Source organism: Procambarus clarkii, chromosome 50 (genome assembly GCF_040958095.1).
Source record: "Procambarus clarkii isolate CNS0578487 chromosome 50, FALCON_Pclarkii_2.0, whole genome shotgun sequence".
Lineage (NCBI taxonomy): Eukaryota > Metazoa > Arthropoda > Malacostraca > Decapoda > Cambaridae > Procambarus > Procambarus clarkii.
The window spans coordinates 28,433,927-28,455,630 of record NC_091199.1 but is presented as its reverse complement, the minus strand read 5'-3'; the positions used below and the strand labels follow the sequence as shown (position 1 = coordinate 28,455,630).

Below are 21,704 nucleotides of genomic sequence, written 5' to 3'. Positions count from 1 at the left end.
CCTTGAGGATCTTGAATGTGGTGATTATGTCCCCCCTAACTCTTCTGTCTTCCAACGAAGTGAGGTTTAATTCCCGTAGTCTCTCCTCGTAGCTCATACCTCTTAGCTCGGGTACTAGTCTGGTGGCAAACCTTTGAACCCTTTTCATTTTAGTCTTATGCTTGACTAGATATGGACTCCATGCTGGTGCCGCATACTCCAGGATTGGTCTGACATATGTGGTATATAATGTTCTGAAAGATTCCTTACACAAGTTTCTAAAGGCCGTTCTTATGTTAGCCAACCTGGCATATGCTGCTGCTGTTATCCTCTTGATATGAGCATCAGGCGACAGGTCTGGCGTGATATCAACCCCCAGGTCTTTCTCTCTCGGACTCTTGAAGTATTTCATCTCCCAAGTGATACCTTGTATCTGGTCTCCTGCTTCCTACCCCTATCTTCATTACATTACATTTGCTTGGATTAAACTCTAACAGCCATTTGTTCGACCATTCCTGCAGCTTGTCCAGGTCTTCTTGAAGCCTCAAGCTGTCCTCCTCTGTCTTAATCCTTCTCATAATTTTGGCGTCGTCAGAAAACATAGAGAGGAATGAGTCTATACCCTCTGGGAGATCATTTACGTATATCAGAAACAGGATAGGTCCAAGTACAGAGCCCTGTGGGACTCCACTGGTGACTTCACGCCAGTCTGAGGTCTCACCCCTCACTGTAACTCTGTGCTTCCTATTATTTAGGTACTCCCTTATGCACTGGAGCGCCCTACCAGTTACTCCTGCCTGTTTCTCTAGCTTATGCATCAACCTTTTATGTGGTTGAGGGTAGTGTGGGTTGGTTGAGGGTAGAGATAAGTGGTGGAGGGTAGTGTGGGTTGGGGGAGGGTAGTATGAGGTGGTGGAGGGTAGTGTGGGGTGGTGGAGGGTAGAGATAAGTAGTGGAGGGTAGAGATAAGTGGTGGAGGGGAGTGCGGGGTGGTGGAGTAAAGATATATAAGTGGTGGAGGATAGTGTTGGGGTGGTGCAGGGTAGTGTGGGGAGTTAGAGGGTAGTGTGGGGTGGTGGAGGGTAGTGTGGGGTGGTGGAGGGTAGTGTGGGGTGGTGGAGGGTAGTGTAGGGTGGTGGAGGGTAGTGTGGGGTGGTGGAGGGTAGTGTGGGGAGTTAGAGGGTAGTGTGGGGTGGTGGAGGGTAGTGTGGGGTGGTGGAGGGTAGTGTAGGGTGGTGGAGGGTAGTGTGGGGTGGTGGAGGGTAGTGTGGGGTGGAGGAGGGAAGTGTGGGATGGTGGAGGGTAGCGTGGGGTGGTGGAGGGTAGTTAGTGGTGGTGGAGGGTAGAGTATCGTGGTGGAGGGTAGTGTGGGGTGGTAGAGGGTGTTGTGGGGTGGTGGAGGGTAGTGTGAGGTGGTGGAGGGTAGTGTGGGACAGTGGAGGGAAGTGTGGGGTGGTGGAGAGTAGTGGGGAGGTGGTGGAGGGTAGTGTGGGATTGTGGAGGGTAGTGTGGGATGGAGGAGGGTAGTGTGGGGTGGCAGAGGGTAGTGTGAGGTGGTGGAGGGTAGTATGGGATGGTGGAGGGTAGTGTGGGTTGGTGGAGGGTAGTGTGGGGATGTGGAGGGTAGTGTGGGGTGGTGGGGGTAATGTGGGGTGGTGGAGGGTAGTGTGGGGTGGTGGTGGGTAGTGTGGTGTGTTGGAGGGTAGTGTGGGGTGGTGGGGGTTAATGTGGGGTGGTGGAGGGTAGTGTGGGGTGGTGGTGGGTAGTGTCGTGTGTTGGAGGGTAGTGTGGGGTGGTGGGGGGTAATGTGGGGTGGTGGAGGGTAGTGTGGGGTGGTGGAGGGTAGTGTGGGGTGGTGGAGGGTAGTGTGGGGTGGTGGTGGGTAGAGATAAGTGGTGGAGGGAAGTGTGGGGTGGTGGTGGGTAGTGTGGGGTGGTGGAGGGTAGTGTGGGGTAGTGGAGGGAGGTGTGGGTTGCTGGTGGGTAGTTTGGGGTGGTGGAGGGTAGTGTGGGGTGGTGGAGGGTAGTGTCGGGTGGTGGAGGGAGGTGTGGGTTGTTGGTGGGTAGTTTGGGGTGGTGGAGGGTAGTGTGGGGTGGTGGAGGGTAGTGTGAGGTTATGGTGGGTAGTGTGGGGTGGTGGAGAGTAGAATGGGGTGGTGAAGGGTAGTGTGGGGTGGTGGAGGGTAGTGTCATTTGGTGGAGGGTAGTGTGGGGTGGTGCAGGGTTGTGTGGGGTGTTGGGGGGTAGTGTGGAGGCGGTTGAGGGTAGTATGGGATGGTGTGGGGTAGTGGAGGGAGGTGTGGGTTGCTGGTGGGTAGTTTGGGGTGGTGGAGGGTAGTGTGGGGTGGTGGAGGGTGTTGTGGGGTGGTGGAGGGTAGTGTAGGGTGGTGGAGGGTAGTGTCATTTGGTGGAGGGTAGTGTGGGGTGGTGCAGGGTTGTGTGGGGTGTTGGGGGGTAGTGTGGAGGCGGTTGAGGGTAGTATGGGATGGTGTGGGGTAGTGGAGGGAGGTGTGGGTTGCTGGTGGGTAGTTTGGGGTGGTGGAGGGTAGTGTGGGGTGGTGGAGGGTAGTGTGGGGTGGTGGAGGGTAGTGTGGGGTGGTGGAGAGTAGTGTGGGGTGGTGGAGAGTAGTATGGGGTGGTGGAGGGTAGTTTGGGGTGGTGGAGGGTAGTGTGGGGTGGTGGAGGGTAGTGTGGGGTGGTGGAGGGCAGTGTGGGGTGGTGGAGGGTAGAGTGGGGTGGTGGAGGGTGTTGTGGGGTGGTGGAGGGTAGTGTGGGGTGGTGGAGGGTGTTGTGGGGTGGTGGAGGGTAGTGTGGGGTTGTAACGGGGGGTGGGGGAAATAGCTCTATCTTGTCCATTATTCCACCCCCCAGTTAACTAACGAAGCCGGGGGAAACAGCTCTCTCTAGTCCGTTATCCCGTCCCCAGTTAGCTAACTATTCTAGAGCACCCTCCAGAGTTCCTAAGGCAACCTCTCTCGTTCAACACCTTGTAAACCTAGGTATTTAACTACCTAGGTGCTAAGACTACAAGGAGCCGTAACTGGATCAGCTACCCGAAACTCTAGAGAGAACTCTAGAATACAAAATCATTGCCCCAAACGTATAAGAGAAAACGAAAGGAAAGAAATGAATAGTGAAGTAATTAGTGAGGGTTTGGGGTGAGAGGCAGAGAGGTGGGAGGAGCGAGGAGGGTCATTAGTTGAAAGTGAGAGTTTAGAGAAGGGTGGAGGGAGAGGTGTAGATAGGTAGAAGTAGAAGAGTAGAAAGTAGACGTAGAAGAGTAGAAAGTAGACGTAGAAATGCTGCCACCATCCATTCATGATCATTACATACAAGACAAGGAATGGAACTTGCCTGTATCAAAATATTCTCAAAAGATGTTATTACCATGTATCAACTCCAAACATGTACTCATTAAATCATGAAACCAGTAATCACAGAGGCTTTCTCACCTCAACTCAAAACTCTAAGGAACACAGTGAAAGACCATTTAAATAATAAATTCAACAATTATATTTTTCATGATAAGTATCATAACTTAAGCAATCCAATTAAAATGTTAACGAATAATATTCAAAGTGAGTCATCATCCAAGAATTCGAGAACCCTACAACTTGACTGCCCCTGATCATCACACAACATATGTAAACACGACCAAGTCACCTTAATGTTCACTCACCGAGGACTGAGTCTAAGTTGAATAGAGAGGGGGGGGGTCTGTAGTTGACAGAGACTCCCGCCCTGCCGGCCGACAGCCTCCCTGGTAGGGCTGTCTTCTCTCTCTGCTGGCTCGTGTGCTGTTCTGTCTCGTTAATGCTCAATGCTCGATAGCTCTCCGAGTTTATATTGGGGAACCTAGTAGCTAACTCCGCCCACAAATAGATAGCCTCCGGCACTACCAAGCCACTCCTTAAACGTCGGCATGTTTGAAGGCTACCAGACTACAATTATCAGCTTAGCGGAAGCAAGGTGAAATTCTCATGATCTGACCTCAGGTCACTTGAGGTCATTAACGCTTTGAGGTGTGAGATCTCAGGCAGACAACTGGCGCCTCTCAGATCCTTGTCTGTGACTCATGTACTCTATGTATGTATTAACCTAAACCAAACACTTTTACAGTGTTACATCTCCCCTTCTCCCCGAAAATAAAGTTTTTGCAACACTGCTAAAGCAAGCTAGCTGTGTGCGACAACTTTATTAACGAAAAGAATACATCCTAGCTAAACAAATATACATCATCCTACTCTAAAAATGAAATATGTAGACAGACGTCCATTGTCTCTGGCTGGGCGACGTCACTGCTTGGTCTTGTAGATAATCCTGTACCACATTTCTTCAACACAACTGCCTCCGTCGCTTCTCCGTCGTTAACGCACAACAACCCTTGGTCAACCCGAAAGCCGTTACTACTTGAACTGCGCACAGGACCGTGGAATTCGGTTGTCCCAGCTGATCTGTAATTGGCCCTACGTCAGTCACCATGAGAGACGTATATTGGGGTTCTTCACAGCTATAGGGACTACAAGTTTCGAGACCTTCATATAGTTGCCAACAGTAGAAATCCCATCCTACTCTTCTTCCTCCCTGTTGCTCCAGCACGCCTCCTTCAGAGAGCTACTTCTGACAGCCACATCAAGTCTGCATGACACAGGAAGAATCACTCAACAGAGCTACCTGCTTGCAGGAGGGGCGGCCAGTCAAGGCAAACGATCCTGTCTTGCAATTACGCTCCATGCAATGATGCTGACACCAGCGAGGGACACTAGGCATCGTGTCTCACTCAGCTTGTCTTATCTTCTTCTTCTTTCTTCTCTCTTCTTTCTTCTCTCTTCCTTCTTCTCTCTTCTTTCTTCTCTCTTCTCTCTTCTTTCTTCTCTCTTCTCTCTTCTTTCTTCTCTCTTCTTTCTTCTCTCTTCCTCCTCCCATGGGTCTTTGACAAGCGACCTGGGGTCCATTGGGGTCCGTCCGTCCTGGGGTCCATCCTGGGTAGACCGATGTTGGTGGGACAGACTGGAGTCGTTGTTGCTCCTCTTCCATCTTTACTGGGTCGTCTGGGGTCGTCTGCAGAACGACCTGGGGTCCACTGGGGTCCGTCCGTCCTGGGGTCCACTGGGTAGACCAATGTTGACTGACCGAGAGGGCTGCATCTTGGGGTCCCCTGGGGTGGTGGTAGTGGTGGAGCCATGACCTCCAGGTAGGGGGGCTGGTCGTCGAGGTGGTGATAAACGCCCGTGAGTGTGGTACACAGCAGTCGTCTCCCTCTTTTGTATATGCGTCGCGCCTCTCCTCTGGCTCCCACCTGTGGATGAACAGAAAGGCGACAATACCCGTGTTCCATGCTGTTTGTGTGACCCTGTAGTTTGTATAGGGTTCACACAGTCCAATTATAAGCTCTCCTCCTGGCAACAACTACACTTAAATTTTAATAATCCAATTAACTCTGAATGATATTGACTTGGTGGAACATAAAACAGTAACAGAGTAAAGTTAGAGAAGAGAGAATAAGGTCATCACTACTTTTAACTTGTCACACAAAAAAAAAATCAACACTAATAGACAAAACGCTAGCCTAACTTAACTGTACCGTTCCTAATCTTAAGTACATAATTAAACGTTACTCCGACCCTTAACCTACAGCCACCTACGTGACCCAGAGTGTCTCCCTAGCATCTCCGCCGGTCAACAACTCCAAACTGTTGCCACCCCTGTGACCAGACTATCTAACGTCGAGCGTCCCCAACGTGAAGTCTACTGACATACTAAGCCTCCCCCTAGCATGCTGTACAAAACCAGTACACCTCGGGTTATTGCGTTCAAATGGAGTAAACAGTCGATCGCAATAATCTGAGCAGAACCACTACTTAAAAACTACACCTGCCACTCCCCACTGACCTGGAGACCAGCGGTGGCTGGGTGTCCCCGTGGGACATGCGAGGTCACCTGTCACACTCAGCTGACCTGCACTACCAACACCGCTAAGTTCCCCAAATCACCAAATCTTATTACTAACATAAATCACTACACACGCAAGTTCTGGTGAACATTCCCTGAATACCACAAAACTCACAAAATCACTAAACACAACACCAGAGAATCACTATCTCCTAACCTGAACAAAGCTCGCTAAATCGCGAATAAACACCTGTCAAGATCTCCCTGATAGCGCCTGAGCGGCAAAAGGACACGTGGGACTGAACAATGTTAAAAGAACACCAACTACCTACAACATTGTTCAACACCGCTGCCAACATTGTAACGGGGGGTGGGGAATATAGCTCTATCTTGTCCATTATTCCACCCCCCAGTTAACTAACGAAGCCGGGGGAAACAGCTCTCTCTAGTCCGTTATCCCGTCCCCAGTTAGCTAACTATTCTAGAGCACCCTCCAGAGTTCCTAAGGCAACCTCTCTCGTTCAACACCTTGTAAACCTAGGTATTTAACTACCTAGGTGCTAAGACTACAAGGAGCCGTAACTGGATCAGCTACCCGAAACTCTAGAGAGAACTCTAGAATACAAAATCATTGCCCCAAACGTATAAGAGAAAACGAAAGGAAAGAAATGAATAGTGAAGTAATTAGTGAGGGTTTGGGGTGAGAGGCAGAGAGGTGGGAGGAGCGAGGAGGGTCATTAGTTGAAAGTGAGAGTTTAGAGAAGGGTGGAGGGAGAGGTGTAGATAGGTAGAAGTAGAAGAGTAGAAAGTAGACGTAGAAGAGTAGAAAGTAGACGTAGAAATGCTGCCACCATCCATTCATGATCATTACATACAAGACAAGGAATGGAACTTGCCTGTATCAAAATATTCTCAAAAGATGTTATTACCATGTATCAACTCCAAACATGTACTCATTAAATCATGAAACCAGTAATCACAGAGGCTTTCTCACCTCAACTCAAAACTCTAAGGAACACAGTGAAAGACCATTTAAATAATAAATTCAACAATTATATTTTTCATGATAAGTATCATAACTTAAGCAATCCAATTAAAATGTTAACGAATAATATTCAAAGTGAGTCATCATCCAAGAATTCGAGAACCCTACAACTTGACTGCCCCTGATCATCACACAACATATGTAAACACGACCAAGTCACCTTAATGTTCACTCACCGAGGACTGAGTCTAAGTTGAATAGAGAGGGGGGGGGGGGTCTGTAGTTGACAGAGACTCCCGCCCTGCCGGCCGACAGCCTCCCTGGTAGGGCTGTCTTCTCTCTCTGCTGGCTCGTGTGCTGTTCTGTCTCGTTAATGCTCAATGCTCGATAGCTCTCCGAGTTTATATTGGGGAACCTAGTAGCTAACTCCGCCCACAAATAGATAGCCTCCGGCACTACCAAGCCACTCCTTAAACGTCGGCATGTTTGAAGGCTACCAGACTACAATTATCAGCTTAGCGGAAGCAAGGTGAAATTCTCATGATCTGACCTCAGGTCACTTGAGGTCATTAACGCTTTGAGGTGTGAGATCTCAGGCAGACAACTGGCGCCTCTCAGATCCTTGTCTGTGACTCATGTACTCTATGTATGTATTAACCTAAACCAAACACTTTTACAGTGTTACAGGGTGGTGGAGGGTAGTGTGGGGTTGTGGAGGGTAGTGTGGGGTGGTGGAGGGTAGTGTGGGGTGGTGGAGGGTAGTTTGGGGTGGTGGAGGGTAGTGTGGGGTGGTGGAGGGTAGTGTGGGGTGGTGGAGGGTAGTGTGGGGTGGTGGAAGGTAGTGTGGGGTGGTGGAGGGTAGTGTGGGGTGGTGGAGGGTGTTGTGGGGTGGTGGAGGGTAGTGTGGGGTGGTGGAGGGTAGTGTGGGGTGGTGGAGGGTAGTGTGGAGGTGGTGGAGGGTAGTGTGGGGTGGTGGAGGGTAGTGTGGGGTGGTGGAGGGTAGTGTGGAGGTGGTGGAGGGTAGTGTGGGGTGGTGGAGGGTAGTGTGGGGTGGTGGAGGGTAGTGTGGGGTGGTGGAGGGTGTTGTGGGGTGGTGGAGGGTAGTGTGGAGGTGGTGGAGGGTAGTGTGGGGTGGTGGAGGGTAGTGTGGGGTGGTGGAGGGTAGTGTGGGGTGGTGGAGGGTAGTGTGGGGTGGTGGAGGGTAGTTTGGGGTGGTGGAGGGTAGTGTGGGGTTGTGGAGGGTAGTGTGGGGTGGTGGAGGGTGTTGTGGAGTGGTAGAGGGTAGTGTGGGGTGGTGGAGGGTAGTGCGGGGTGGTGGAGGGTAGTGTGGGGTGTTGGAGGGTAGTATGGGGTGGTGGAGGGTGTTGTGGGGTGGTGGAGGGTAGTGTGGAGGTGGTGGAGAGTAGTGTGGGGTGGTGGAGGGTAGTGTGGGGTGGTGGAGGGTAGTGTGGAGGTGGTGGAGGGTAGTGTGGGGTGGTGGAGGGTAGTGTGGGGTGTTGGAGGGTAGTATGGGGTGGTGGAGGGTGTTGTGGGGTGGTGGAGGGTAGTGTGGAGGTGGTGGAGGGTAGTGTGGGGTGGTGGAGGGTAGTGTGGGGTGGTGGAGGGTAGTGTGGAGGTGGTGGAGGGTAGTGTGGGGTGGTGGAGGGTAGTGTGGGGTGGTGGAGGGCAGTGTGGGGTGGTGGAGGGTAGTTTGGGGTGGTGGAGGGTAGTGTGGGGTTGTGGAGGGTAGTGTGGGGTGGTGGAGGGTAGTGTGGGGTGGTGGAGGGTAGTGTGGAGGTGGTGGAGGGTAGTGTGGGGTGGTGGAGGGTAGTGTGGGGTGGTGGAGGGTAGTGTGGGGTGGTGGAGGGTAGTGTGGGGTGGTGGAGGGTAGTGTGGGGTGGTGGAGGGCAGTGTGGGGTGGTGGAGGGTAGTTTGGGGTGGTGGAGGGTAGAGTGGCATGGTGGAGGGTAGTGTGGGGTGGTAGAGGGTAGTGTGGAGGTGGTGGAGGGTAGTGTGGAATGGTGGAGGGTAGTGTGGGGTGGTGGAGGGTAGTGTTGAGTGGTGGAGGGTAGTGTGGGGTGGTGGAGGGTAGAGTGGTGTGTTGGAGGGTAGAGTGGGGTGGTGGAGGGTAGAGTGGGATGGTGGAGGGTAGTGTGGAGGTGTTGGAGGGTAGTGTGGGTTGGTGGAGGGTAGTGTGGGGTGGTGGAGGGAAGTGTGGGCTGGTGGACGGTAGTGTGGGGTGGTGGAGGGTACTGCGGGTTGGTTGAGGGTAGTGAGGGGTGGTGGAGGGTATTGTGGGGTGGTGTTGACTTGTTTGGCTGAAGGGATAATGTTAAGTTCCTCTTTAGTAAATACAAAGATAAAATATTTATTAAAAATACTACTCATATCTGCGTCATTATCAGTTATCTGACCCTTATCGAGTTTTAATAGACCTATCCTTTCTCTAATCTTAGTTTGAAATAACTAAAAAAAATTTTTAGGATTTTTGTTTGCTTAACCCTGCTATGGGAACTTCTTAGTTTTTTGCCCTCCTTATCTCTTTCTTAATATTTCTAACCAGTTGTACGAATTGTTGTTCTGAACTGACTTCCCCATTCATAAACCTTTTGTACCACGCTTTCTTTCCACCTATAAGGTTCTTTAGATATTTTGTTATTCATTTCGGGTCATTATTATTCAATCTTTTCAATTTTTATGATATACTAAGTTTCTGTGCTTTGCTTAGAATATTTTATAATAAGTTATATTTTGAATCCACAACAAAACTCCTTTTTACATTACCCATCGCTGGGTACACGTTTCACTCCAAGACCGGCCCACCCCCAATGCCCAGGACGTTCCAATCTATTTCACCCAAAAAATTCCTTAGACCATTAAAATCAGCTTTTCGAAAATCTGGCACCTATAACAAAATTTTCCCCTACAAATCTATTCCATTTTATACTAAATCTGATTTCTTTGTGATCGCTGTTCAAAGAAACACAGCCTACACACACTGTAGTCGTCGACACTGTGGACGACTACAAAGTCGTCCACAGCCTACCTCCTCCTCAGCAGCCTCCTAGGCCTACCTTACTCTCCTGGGCCTGCAAGCCTTCCTGGACCTTCCTGCCTGCCTGCTCCTCCCCACTCCTCCCTATTTCGATTTCATTAATTCGTGTTTCCCTGTTAGTTAACACTAAATCTAAAATATTATTTCCCATGTTGGTTCCTTAATGTGTTGCTTATGAAAGCAATCGTCAATTAATTCTAGAAAATCTTCTGCTTCATTATTCCGTTCTGTTAATCCAGTTTATTCCACTAAAATTAAAGTCACCCATGACACGTGTATTGTTTGACGTAGTTGCTCTAGATATTTCATGCCATAGTTGCTTTGCTTCCATTCTGTCTAAGTTTGATGGCTTGTATTTAAATCCTATCATAAGATTTTTATCTTTTTCCTTTAATTCTAGGCAGATAGTTTCTGTGTGTGGCTCAGTTTTGATTCCTTCTTTGGGGCTACATTTCAATTTTTCCCTAACATATATGGCTAATCTCCCTCCTCGTCTAATATATCTATCTGTGTGAAAATGTTTAAATCCGTTTATTTGTTATTTAGCTAATAGATCTCTATTTTCTACATTCATCCATGTTTCTGTAAGTGCAATAATATCTATTTTTTCTGTGCAGACAATAGCATTTAAATTGTTTATTTTATTTCTAAGACTCCTACTGTTCGTGTAATATACCCTGAGTGTATTGTTATTTTGAGGCCCTTCTTTTTCAGTGATCATTTTGCCAATTTGTTTCCCCCCCCCCCAAACACATACTTTCATTACCTCATTTCTCCATGTCAATTCCCATACCAATATCTACTAACAGTTTAAACCCAGACAAACCCCTCCAACCACAGGTTCCAACGAGTTCGCAACAGTAACAACCCCAGCCTTTGATTGATGAACCATTAGTCAGAGAATGAGTTTACACCAGCTAAACCTCCTACTAGTGTATGGTCACGTGAAGCTCGCTGTGCACAGGGCACGTGAATAGCCGTGCACTCGGACTGGATTTGGTAACCCTTACTCGAAACATCCCGTGATTAGGCTCGTTGGAGAGCATAGGTCATATACATTCCAAATATGTTACAATGGCCATTATAGCACATTCGTGGAAGTAGTTAAAGCGAGTAGTAGCCGTTTAACAGTGAAGATTGAGGGAGGCAGCGCAGAGTAGCAGAGAGCATTGATTGATTTCTCTGTGATCACTCAATATGTTCAAATTAGTTAATTTATGTAGCACAACACGATTGCAGGAAGGAACCTGTAGTCATACTCGTGGCTGGTGTCTAGCTTTCGTAAAGGTGTCACAGGAAGGCTTTTAACTAACATCATTGATATTCTTCATTGTTGTAGTAGTTAGTTTTGTTGAATAAACGGTGTTGTTATGTTGAACACTGTCTTTTCGTTACACTCCACACATTTTACTGATTTACATTATGTTCTGCTATGTTGCCTGAAATTATTATTGCTGTTCATTTGAGACTGCTTCATGAGATTTGGGCTGAATTCATAGCATCACACAACAAAAATTACATTGTGAGAACCAGTGACCTACGTGTTAGATTCGCTCCAGCGATTTTCGAAGGTCGACGGCCAAAGTGAGGGAAATTCCATACTTGGAATTTCGCAAGAATGGAAATTTTGAGGTCTCGGCTTTTACTTGCGCCTAGTCAATTGTTCTATGGTCTCTAACGTAGGGAATTAACTGCTTACTACACTTAGCATGTTAGCTAAGCAAGTCCTTCCTCAGGAGATCCATCAAGAGTCAGTTTAAAGTTGACGGACATAGTACAAGAATATCACGATACAAGAGAAAAAAAAAACTTTCACACCCCATCCTGAGCATACATGTCATTTCTTCCCTAGAAGTGTTCCCAGTTATCTATGAAAGATAATGCATTTGATTTGCAATATTTGTCTAGTCGGCAATTGACACCAAGTGCCCTCGACAACCATTCATATGTTCTTATGCAGAACATATTGCACTCTGGATGGTAATGGTTGCCGGATACAGAACATATTGCACTCTGAATGGTAATGGTTGCCGGATACAGAACATATTGCACTCTGGATGGTAATGGTTGCCGGATACAGAACATATTGCACTCTGGATGGTAATGGTTGCCGGATACAGAACATATTGCACTCTGGATGGTAATGGTTGCCGGATACAGAACATATTGCACTCTGGATGGTAATGGTTGCCGGATACAGAACATATTGCACTCTGGATGGTAATGGTTGCCGGATACAGAACATAATGCACTCTGGATGGTAATGGTTGCCGGATACAGAACACATTGCACTCTGGATGGTAATGGTTGCCGGATACAGAACATATTGCACTCTGGATGGTAATGGTTGCCGGATACAGAACATATTGCACTGTGGATGGTAATGGTTGCCGGATACAGAACATATTGCACTGTGGATGGTAATGGTTGCCGGATACAGAACATAATGCACTCTGGATGGTAATGGTTGCCGGATACAGAACATATTGTACTGTGGATGGTAATGGTTGCCGGATACAGAACATATTGCACTCTGGATGGTAATGGTTGCCGGATACAGAACATATTGCACTCTGAAAGGTAATGGTACCGGATACAGAACATATTGCACTCTGGATGGTAATGGTTGCCGGATACAGAACATAATGCACTCTGGATGGTAATGGTTGCCGGATACAGAACATATTGCACTCTGGATGGTAATGGTTGCCGGATACAGAACATATTGCACTCTGGATGGTAATGGTTGCCGGATACAGAACATATTGCACTCTGGATGGTAATAGTTGCCGGATACAGAACATATTACACTCTACACGGTAATGATTATCTAAAACCAGACAAAGTTGTTCAACCAGCATAGTTATAATAATTTATTAGTTTCATGTTGTGGTCAGTTGATTTGACTTACTGGTAGGAAGTTTTTCCCACAAAAAATTCCCTAAAGTGGTAACTGTCACCATCACTACAACTAATAATACCTCCATTACGACTGCAGCAGGAGAGACAGCTGATCTCCGTCAGTAGTCATGTTACACCAGGCAGACACTGGCCGTCCCTCCCTGTGGGAGAGATTACTCACCTCCGTCAGTAGTCATGTCACACCAGGCAGACACCGGCCGTCCCTCCCTGTGGGAGAGATTACTCACCTCCGTCAGTAGTCATGTCACACCAGGCAGACACCAGCCGTCCCTCCCTGTGGGAGAGATCACAACTCATAAAACACCTCAACATTTCACCAAGTAAAGGCCTGGACATCACCCACATAATGTGGGAGATGTCCAGCAACTACATAAAACTCTCCAGAACCAAGCATGTTAATCTGTTGAGATTAAGCCCACATCACGGATAAAGTCCTCCTGGTTGAGTCCAGGCCCCGCACACCATTTTGTATGACATGCTGAATCACGAAAACTGTTTCACTTGCTTTGAGTGACTCAGCTCTCTTGATTTCTTGTGAGAAACTCTCTCAGTTCTCTGGATTTCAGCAACTATCGCAAGATTTTCTGCCCGAGAATTAAAACCTTTGTAAAAATCGGGCAAAAAATCTTGCGTTAGTCGCTGAAATCAAATGAGCTGTGAGAGAACTAAGAAATCAGGGAAGATTTGTCAAATTTCTGTGGATCCCCTCCCATGTTGGAATCTGTGGAAAAGAACGTGCAGATGTGCTGGCTGCTGAAGGCACTGAAGGAGACCATATTGAATACTACACACCCAAGACTCTTCTACAAATTAGAGGCATTATCAGGCAACATCACCGCAACAAGGTTACTGAGGAAAGGAGAGTAGAATAACAAATCAGTGAATCTGTATGCTGATACATCATAGTTGCAGCTGGCAATACCAATCATTATGAACGAAGAGGAGGTGGCCGCAGGAGAGAATTAATAATAGCGAGAATTCGTCTTGGATACAAATATCCAAGGAGATTTGGAATGGAAACAACAGTTGAACAGCTGAGTTGCAGAATCTGTGGTGAGAGTGATGGAGACCGTCTTGACCACTACCTGAGAGAATGTGAACATCTGAGAGACATTAGAAATATGTGTAGAACATTAAACCCCACCTTGATTGAATTAGGAAAATACTATTTGTCATATGTAGATATTGTTAGTAAAAGATTCCCCCAATTTGCACCTGCAAGATAACAAGATTTTAAAGGTTGACGAAGATTAATGTTAATCTTGTTTGAGAAGCTGTTCACTTGAGACGGTTAAGCAAGTCCCAGCTGTCTCTGGGTACAAGTGATTCAATACAAGTGATCACCCCTGGCAAGTTTCCCAAAGATATTGATAGGCTAGACAAAGACTGTTTATTTAACACAAGGGCTTAGAAATAAAGTAACGATGATGTAGTTGAGTATTTTGAAAGTCGAATGAAGCATAATGCAGTTAAGAAACTGTTGAATGAAGCTAAACTTGTCTATTTTCACCTGTGAGGAATAATTTTAGTAAAGGAATGATGAAAGATACTGTCTGGTAAAAGTTAAACTTAATAAATTTTGTGATGGGGGAATTTAAATTACTGCATATTGGAGAGTAAACACACAAACCAAGAAGAAGGAAGGCAAAGTTGAATGATGAAGTAGAGTTGGTAAGGCAGAGAATGAGCTGCACACCTGCTGCACACCTGCTACACATACTCCCCCTATCCTCACATCCCCCTATCATCATTGACAACCGCAAATCCTTCCAGATGACTACGCACAGGCACGTGGGGGGGGGGGGTCCTCCCACACCCCCTTAGTACTATGACCAGATCCCTTACCTGGGCAGGTGGCCACAACTGGCTCATCTGCTCAGATGGCGTGGACGGTCGTAGTCCTAATTTACACTACTGGCAGTGTACAGACTGGCGTTGGGTGGGTGATGCGGGGGTGAAACCTTAGGAGGAGTTCAAAAGGGAGTCTACAGTCTACACGCTGCCACACTAGCTCCTATTAATTATCTTGGATTATACTCTGTGGAGCACAAGTCGTGTACCTGAAATTACCTGGGGGTAACTAACACTCTAGTAGTCTTGATGAGTATAGAAAGCCAGTGGCTTATCAGTGGGTCCACGTTTGTCCTGATGATTTTTTTTCAAGCTGGATTTTAAGATTAAACAGTTTTGTCGTATACAGCTTCAGCGGGTATGCGATTCCTTGGGTTTATATCCCGAAACACACGACGAAACTACGTCGATGCTGCAACGTTCTAAGTAGTTGTAACACCTTCTAACATGTTGTAACACCTTCTAACATGTTGTAACAGCTTCTAACATGTTGTAACAACTGTCTAACATGTTGTAACCGCTTCTAACATGTTGTAACACCTTCTAACATGTTGTAACAACTGTCTAACATGTTGTAACAGCTTCTAACAAGTTGTAACAACTATCTGACATGTTATAACACCTTCTAGCATGTTGTAACAACTGTCTAACAAGCTGTAACACCTTCTAACAAGTTGTAACACCTTCTAACACGTTTTAACACCTTCTAACATGTTGTAACACCTTCTAAAATGTTGTACCAACTTCTAACAAGTTGCAACAGTTTCTAACACGTTGTAACACCTTCTAACAAGTTACAACACCTTCTAACAAGTTGGAACACCGTCTAACACGTTGTAACATCTTCTAACATATTGTATCACTTTCTACCACATTGTAACACTTTCTAACACCTTCTAACAAGTTGCAACACTTTCTAACAAGTTGTAACACCTTCTAACAAGTTGTAACACTTTCTAACATGTTGTAACACCTTCTAACAAGTTGTAACACCTTCTAACATGTTGTAACACCTTCTAACACTTTGTACCACCTTCAAACAAGTTGTAACTCCTTCTAACATGTTGTAACACTTTATATTATATTGTAACACCTTCTAACAAGTTGTAACTCCTTCTAACAAGTTGTAACACCTTCTAACAAGTTGTAACATCTTCTAACAAGTTGTAACAACTTCTAACATGTTGTAACACCTTCTAACAAGTTGTAACTCCTTCTAACAAGTTGTAACTCCTTCTAACAAGTTGTAACATCTTCTAACAAGTTGTAACATCTTCTAACAAGTTGTAACAACTTCTAACATGTTGTAACACCTTCTAACAAGTTGTAACTCCTTCTAACAAGTTGTAACACCTTCTAACAAGTTGTAACACCTTCTAACATGTTGTAACACTTTATATTATATTGTAATACCTTCTAACAAGTTGTAACATCTTCTAATAAGTTGTACCACCTTCAAAAAAGTTGTAACACCTTATAACAAGTTGTAACACCTTCTAACAAGTTGTAACACCTTCTAACAAGTTGGAACACCTTTTAACATGTTGTAACACCTTCTAACATGTAGTAACACCCTCTAACAAGTTGTAACTCCTTCTAACACGTTGTAACACGTTGTAACACCTTCTAACAAGTTGTAACACCTTCTAACAAGTTCTAACACCTTTTAACATGTTGTAACACCTTCTAACATGTAGTAACACCCTCTAACAAGTTGTAGCTCCTTCTAACAAGTTGTAACACCTTCTAACATGTTGTAACACCTTCTAACAAGTTGTAACACCCTCTAACATTTGTAACACCTTCTAACATGTTGTAACACCTAACATTTTGTAACTCCTTCTAACAAGTTGTAACACCTTCTAACAAGTTGTAACACTTTTTACCACGTTGTAACATCTTCTAACATGTAGTAAAACCTTCTATCAAGTTGTAACACCTTCTAACATTTGTAACTCCTTCTAACATGTAGTAACACCTTCTAACAAGTTGTAACTCCTTCTAACAAGTTGTAACTCCTTCTAACAAGTTGTAACACCTTCTAACAAGTTGTAACACTTTCTACCACGTTGTAACATCTTCTAACATGTACTAAAACCTTCTATCAAATTGTAACACCTTCTAACATTTGTAACACTTTCTAACATGTTGTAACACCTAACATTTTGTAACTCCTTCTAACATGTTGTAACACCCTCTAACAAGTTGTAACTCCTTCTAACATGTTGTAACACCTTCTAACAAGTTGTAACTCCTTCTAACAAGTTGTAACACCTTCTAACACGTTGTAACACATTCTAACACGTTGTAACACCTTCTAACACGTTGTAACACCTTCTAACATGTTGTAACACCTTCTAACAAGTTGTAACTCCTTCTAACAAGTTGTAACTACTTCTAACAAGTTGTAACACCTTCTAACAAGTTGTAACACTTTCTACTACGTTGTAACATCTTCTAACATGTAGTAAAACCTTCTATCAAGTTGTAACACCCTCTAACATTTGTAACACCTTCTAACATGTTGTAACACCTAACATTTTTAACTCCTTCTAACATGTTGTAACTCCTAACATGTTGTAACACCTAATATTTTGTAACTCCTTCTAACATGTTGTAACACCTTCTAACAAGTTGTGACAACTATCTAACAAGTTGAAACACCTTCTAACATGTTGTAACACCTTCTAACATGTTGTATCACCTTCTAACAAGTTGTAACACCTTCTAACATGTTGTAACACCTTCTAACAAGTTGTGACAACTATCTAGCAAGTTGAAACAACTAAACCGCCATAAAAACTGTATAACAAGATGTAACCACTTAGTAATGAGGTAACAATAGGGACCGTTACACTGTGTGTTTGCAGAGTGATGGATTTTGACTCCAAGTTCCTTCATTATGTTCAGTAATATGCCGCAAGGTAATGTTAATCATTTGGTTGTTGTGACGTGGGTTGTTATATCCCCCATGTAAGGTCTTGCATTTGTTACATTAAAAAGCATTTGCCAGTCTTCTGACCATTTGTGGAGTTATGTGGATTTCTTCCTAAGTCCTCGATATCATTTTCACTTCCCACTTCACCATAAATTTTTGTGTCATCTGCAAAATGATGATGTGGGGAGGATGAAGGAACGGAGAAGTGGGGGATGGTGGATAGGAGGGGACGGAGGAGTGAAGAATGGTGGGGCTGACAAGGGGGACAGGGGAATGGGAGATGGTGAAGGGGGGGAAATGGTGGGGAGGACGAAGGGACGGGGGTGTGGGGGGATGATGGGGAGGACGAGGGGACGGGGAAGTGAGGGAAATGTAGGGAGGACGAGGGGACCGGAGATGATGGGAATGGTGAGTAGGATGGGGGAACAGGGGAGGGTTGCTGTGGCTGCTGTGGCCCACGCGTTGCTGTAAGTCACAGCAACGCGTGGCTGGGTACAGCTAGTATATACTATAAAAAAAATTGGGTCGAAAATAGATCCCTGTGGTACCCTACTCACCACATTTCTCCAATCAGATTCCTTCCCATTTAGCACAACCTTCTGTTTTCTTTGTTTTAACCATTGTTTTATTTATTCTTGTTTGATTTGATTTGATTTATTTACAAGTAATTTAATAAATAGAATACTATTTATTCCATGTGCCTGTAATATCCTTGCTAGTCTTTCATGTGGTACCTTTTATCGAAAGCATTATCACAGTCCATATATACTACATCTGCTGGAAGTCCTTTGTCTGAGTAGCTCGTTACCGTTTCCAAAAATGTGATCTATTTTTAACATACCAAAGTTGAGTTGATATTACAAAATTGTTCACTGTGAGATGGTGGATGATTCTCTCCCTTAGGACTCTCCACATGAGCTTGCAGATGTGTGATGTCAAGCTAATCGGACGGTAGCTTTCTACTGAGATTTCTGTCTATTTTGGAAATAGGGGTGACAGTGGAGGGTAGAAATAGCCCTAGCTATTCTATCCTTTTGAGATGTATCATATTGTCTCAATAAATGTACTTGAACTTGAAGGGGTGACATTGGCATATTTCCAATCTAGGGGAACTATCCCGTGGTCCAGAGATTTTCTGGAAAGGAGTTTCAGTGGTAGGTATAGTTCCTCTGCCAGTTCCTTTACGGTTTAGAATATAATTCTGACCACAACTGGGGTACCCAACCACTTTGGGTGGATGGTAGAGCGACGGTCTCGCTTCATGCAGGTCGGCGATCAATCCCCGACCGTCCAAGTAGTTGGGCACCGTTCATCGCCCCCCCCCCCACATCCCGTACGTCCCATCCGAAATCCTTAGCCTTATCCCTTCTCAGTGCTATATAGTCGTAATTGCTTAGCACTCTCCTGATAGTTCCCTTCCCTTCCCCCCACCTGGGGTGTTTGAGTCTTATAGTTTGTCAGTGCTCTTCCTGGTAATGTTGCACGTTATGGCTATATCACTTAATTCGTTCTCTTCACCTTCTTCAAATATTTGTGTGGGTAATGGGATGCCACATAAACTTTCTAGTGTAAACACTGATGTTAAGTATTCATTCAGTGCTGCTGCACGTTTATCGTCCAATTTAATTTGGTTAGAGTTATCTTACCATGGTCGACCGAGTCTTTTGTTTAGTTTTTCTTCTTATAGGCATAGAACCTTGAGGTGCTTCCGGGGCTTAGTGTCCCCGCGGCCCGGTCGTCGACCAGGCCTCCAAACGACTTAGGAACTTTCTTTATGTTTTGAGCAAATGGTTTTCGTAGTTTCTTTTGGCTGATCTAATTTCCTTTTTGGCTGAGTTTAATGCCTTTTATAATATCTCATAATTAGTGATGTTCATCATGGATTTATATCTCCTCCAGAGGGCGTTTAAATTATATAGTTGAATCATTTTATAGTTCTACTTTTATTCGATGTTAGCTTACTGACCATATGTTTAATCACTTGTGGGCCGATATATTAGCAATTAAAATTGAGTAACTAGCACCCCGTTCTCCCAACTCCGGGGTGGAGGGGACGTCAACTCTGGGGTGGGGAGACGTCAACTCCGGGTGGAGAGACGTCAACTCCGGGGTGGAGAGACGTTAACTCCGGGGAGGAGAGGAAGTCAACTCCAGGGAGGAGGGGACGTCAACTCACGGGTGGAGAGACGTCAACTCCGGGGTGAAGGGATGCAACTCCGGGGTGGAGAGACATCAACTCCGGGGAGGAGGGGACGTCAACTCCGGGGTGGAGGAACGTCAACTCCGGGGAGGAGGGGACGTCAATTCTGGGGTGGAGGGGACGTCAACTGTGGGGTGGAAGGACGTCAACTCCGGGGTGGAGGGACGTCAACTCCTGGGTGGAGGGTGGTCAACTCCGGAGTGGAGGAGACGTCAACTTCGGGGTGAAGGGACGTCAACTCCGGGGTGGAGGGACGTCTACTCCGGGGTGGAGGGACGTCAACTCCAGGGTGGAGGGACGTCAACTCCGGGGTGGAGGGAGGTCAACTCCGGGGTGGAGGGACATCAACTCCGGGGTGGAGGGAGGTCAACTCAGGGTGTGGAGGGACGTCTACTCCAGGGTGGAGGGACGTCAACTCCGGGGTGGAGGGAGGTCAACTCCGGGGTGGAGGGACGTCAACTCCGGGGCGGAGGGACGTCAACTCCGGGGCGGAGGGACGTCAACTCTGGGGAGTAGGGACGTCTACTCCGGGGTGGAGGGACTTCAACTCCGGGGTGGAGGGACATCAACTCCGGGGTTGAGGGAGGTCAACTCAGGGTGTGGAGGGACGTCTACTCCAGGGTGGAGGGACGTCAACTCCGGGGTGGAGGGAGGTCAACTCCGGGGTGGAGGGACGTCAACTCCGGGGCGGAGGGACGTCAACTCCGGGGCGGAGGGACGTCAACTCTGGGGAGTAGGGACGTCTACTCCGGGGTGGAGGGACTTCAACTCCGGGGAAGAGGGGACGTCAACTCAGGGGAGGATAGACGTCAACTCCGAGGAGGAGGGGACGTCAACTCCGGGGTGGAGAGACGTCAACTCCGGGGTGGAGGGATGTCAACTCTGGGATGGAGAGACGTCAACTCCGGGGAGGAGGGGACGTCAACTCCGGGGAGGAGGGGACGTTAATTCTGGGGTGGAGGGGACGTCAACTGTGGGGTGGAGGGACGTCAACTCCGGGGTGGAGGGACATCAACTCCGGGGAGAAGGGACGTCAACTCCGGGGTGGAGGGACGTCTACTCCGGGGTGGAGGGACATCAACTCCGGGGTGGAGGGAGGTCAACTCTGGGGCGGAGGGGACGTTAACTTCGGGGTGAAGGGACGTCAACTCCGGGGTGGAGGGACGTCTACTCCGGGGTGGAGGGACGTCAACTCCGAGGTGGAGGGACGTCAACTCTGGGGTGGAGGGACGTCAACTCCGGGGTGGAGGGACGTCAACTCCGAGGTGGAGGGACGTCAACTCCGGGGTGGAGGGACGTCAACTCCGGGGTGGAGGGACGTCAACTCCGGTGTGGAGGGACGTCAATCTTCACATTTGGTTTGTTCCCCAGAAATGCCCACTTCGAGGCTCTGACCAACAGTTCCACTTTGTTTGCTATCATGAGCGTTTGTGAGATGCTGACGGTCTTCAACAAACAGACGAATGTTTAGTGAACAATTAAGTGCATAAACTTTGAGTAGAGAGACTGTAACAGAGCCATTGGTTAATTAAGAAGAATTACAAGAACGCCGGCAGACGCCAAGCTCGCTATGGGTTCTTCAAATGAAACAACTTTCCCAGCTCAAGAGAAGAGTTAAATGAACCTGGCATAATTAGACTTTGTGTACTCGGGTTCCTTTACATTTTATCAGAACGGTTATAACTGTTTTTATTTATTGATTGTTTGTATAGTGATCAATCGGTTTTATGTCATTACCATTTTCCTCATACAAAGAACACTGGTTATTTATACGGGCTTAACCCCACACTCATATACGTTAAATTTCGTATCTTTTTGATTTACGTTTAGTAAGAATTTGATGAGATTAAATATAAATAATTATTTAAGTATCAATCTTATTTTATTAATTATTTCAGTCAATT

The 21,704-nt window shown here is 46.5% G+C and overlaps 1 protein-coding gene across 1 annotated transcript in view; it reads right to left on the bottom strand.

The window, feature by feature from the left end:
- LOC138351722 (angiopoietin-4-like) overlaps positions 1–21,704 on the bottom strand; it is a 170,519-nt gene that overhangs the window by 90,093 nt on the left and 58,722 nt on the right. Inside the window, exon 4 of the mRNA XM_069303746.1 lies at positions 13,039–13,085. Coding sequence (XP_069159847.1) covers positions 13,039–13,085 — 47 coding nt within the window. The remainder of the gene's footprint in view (positions 1–13,038; positions 13,086–21,704) is intronic.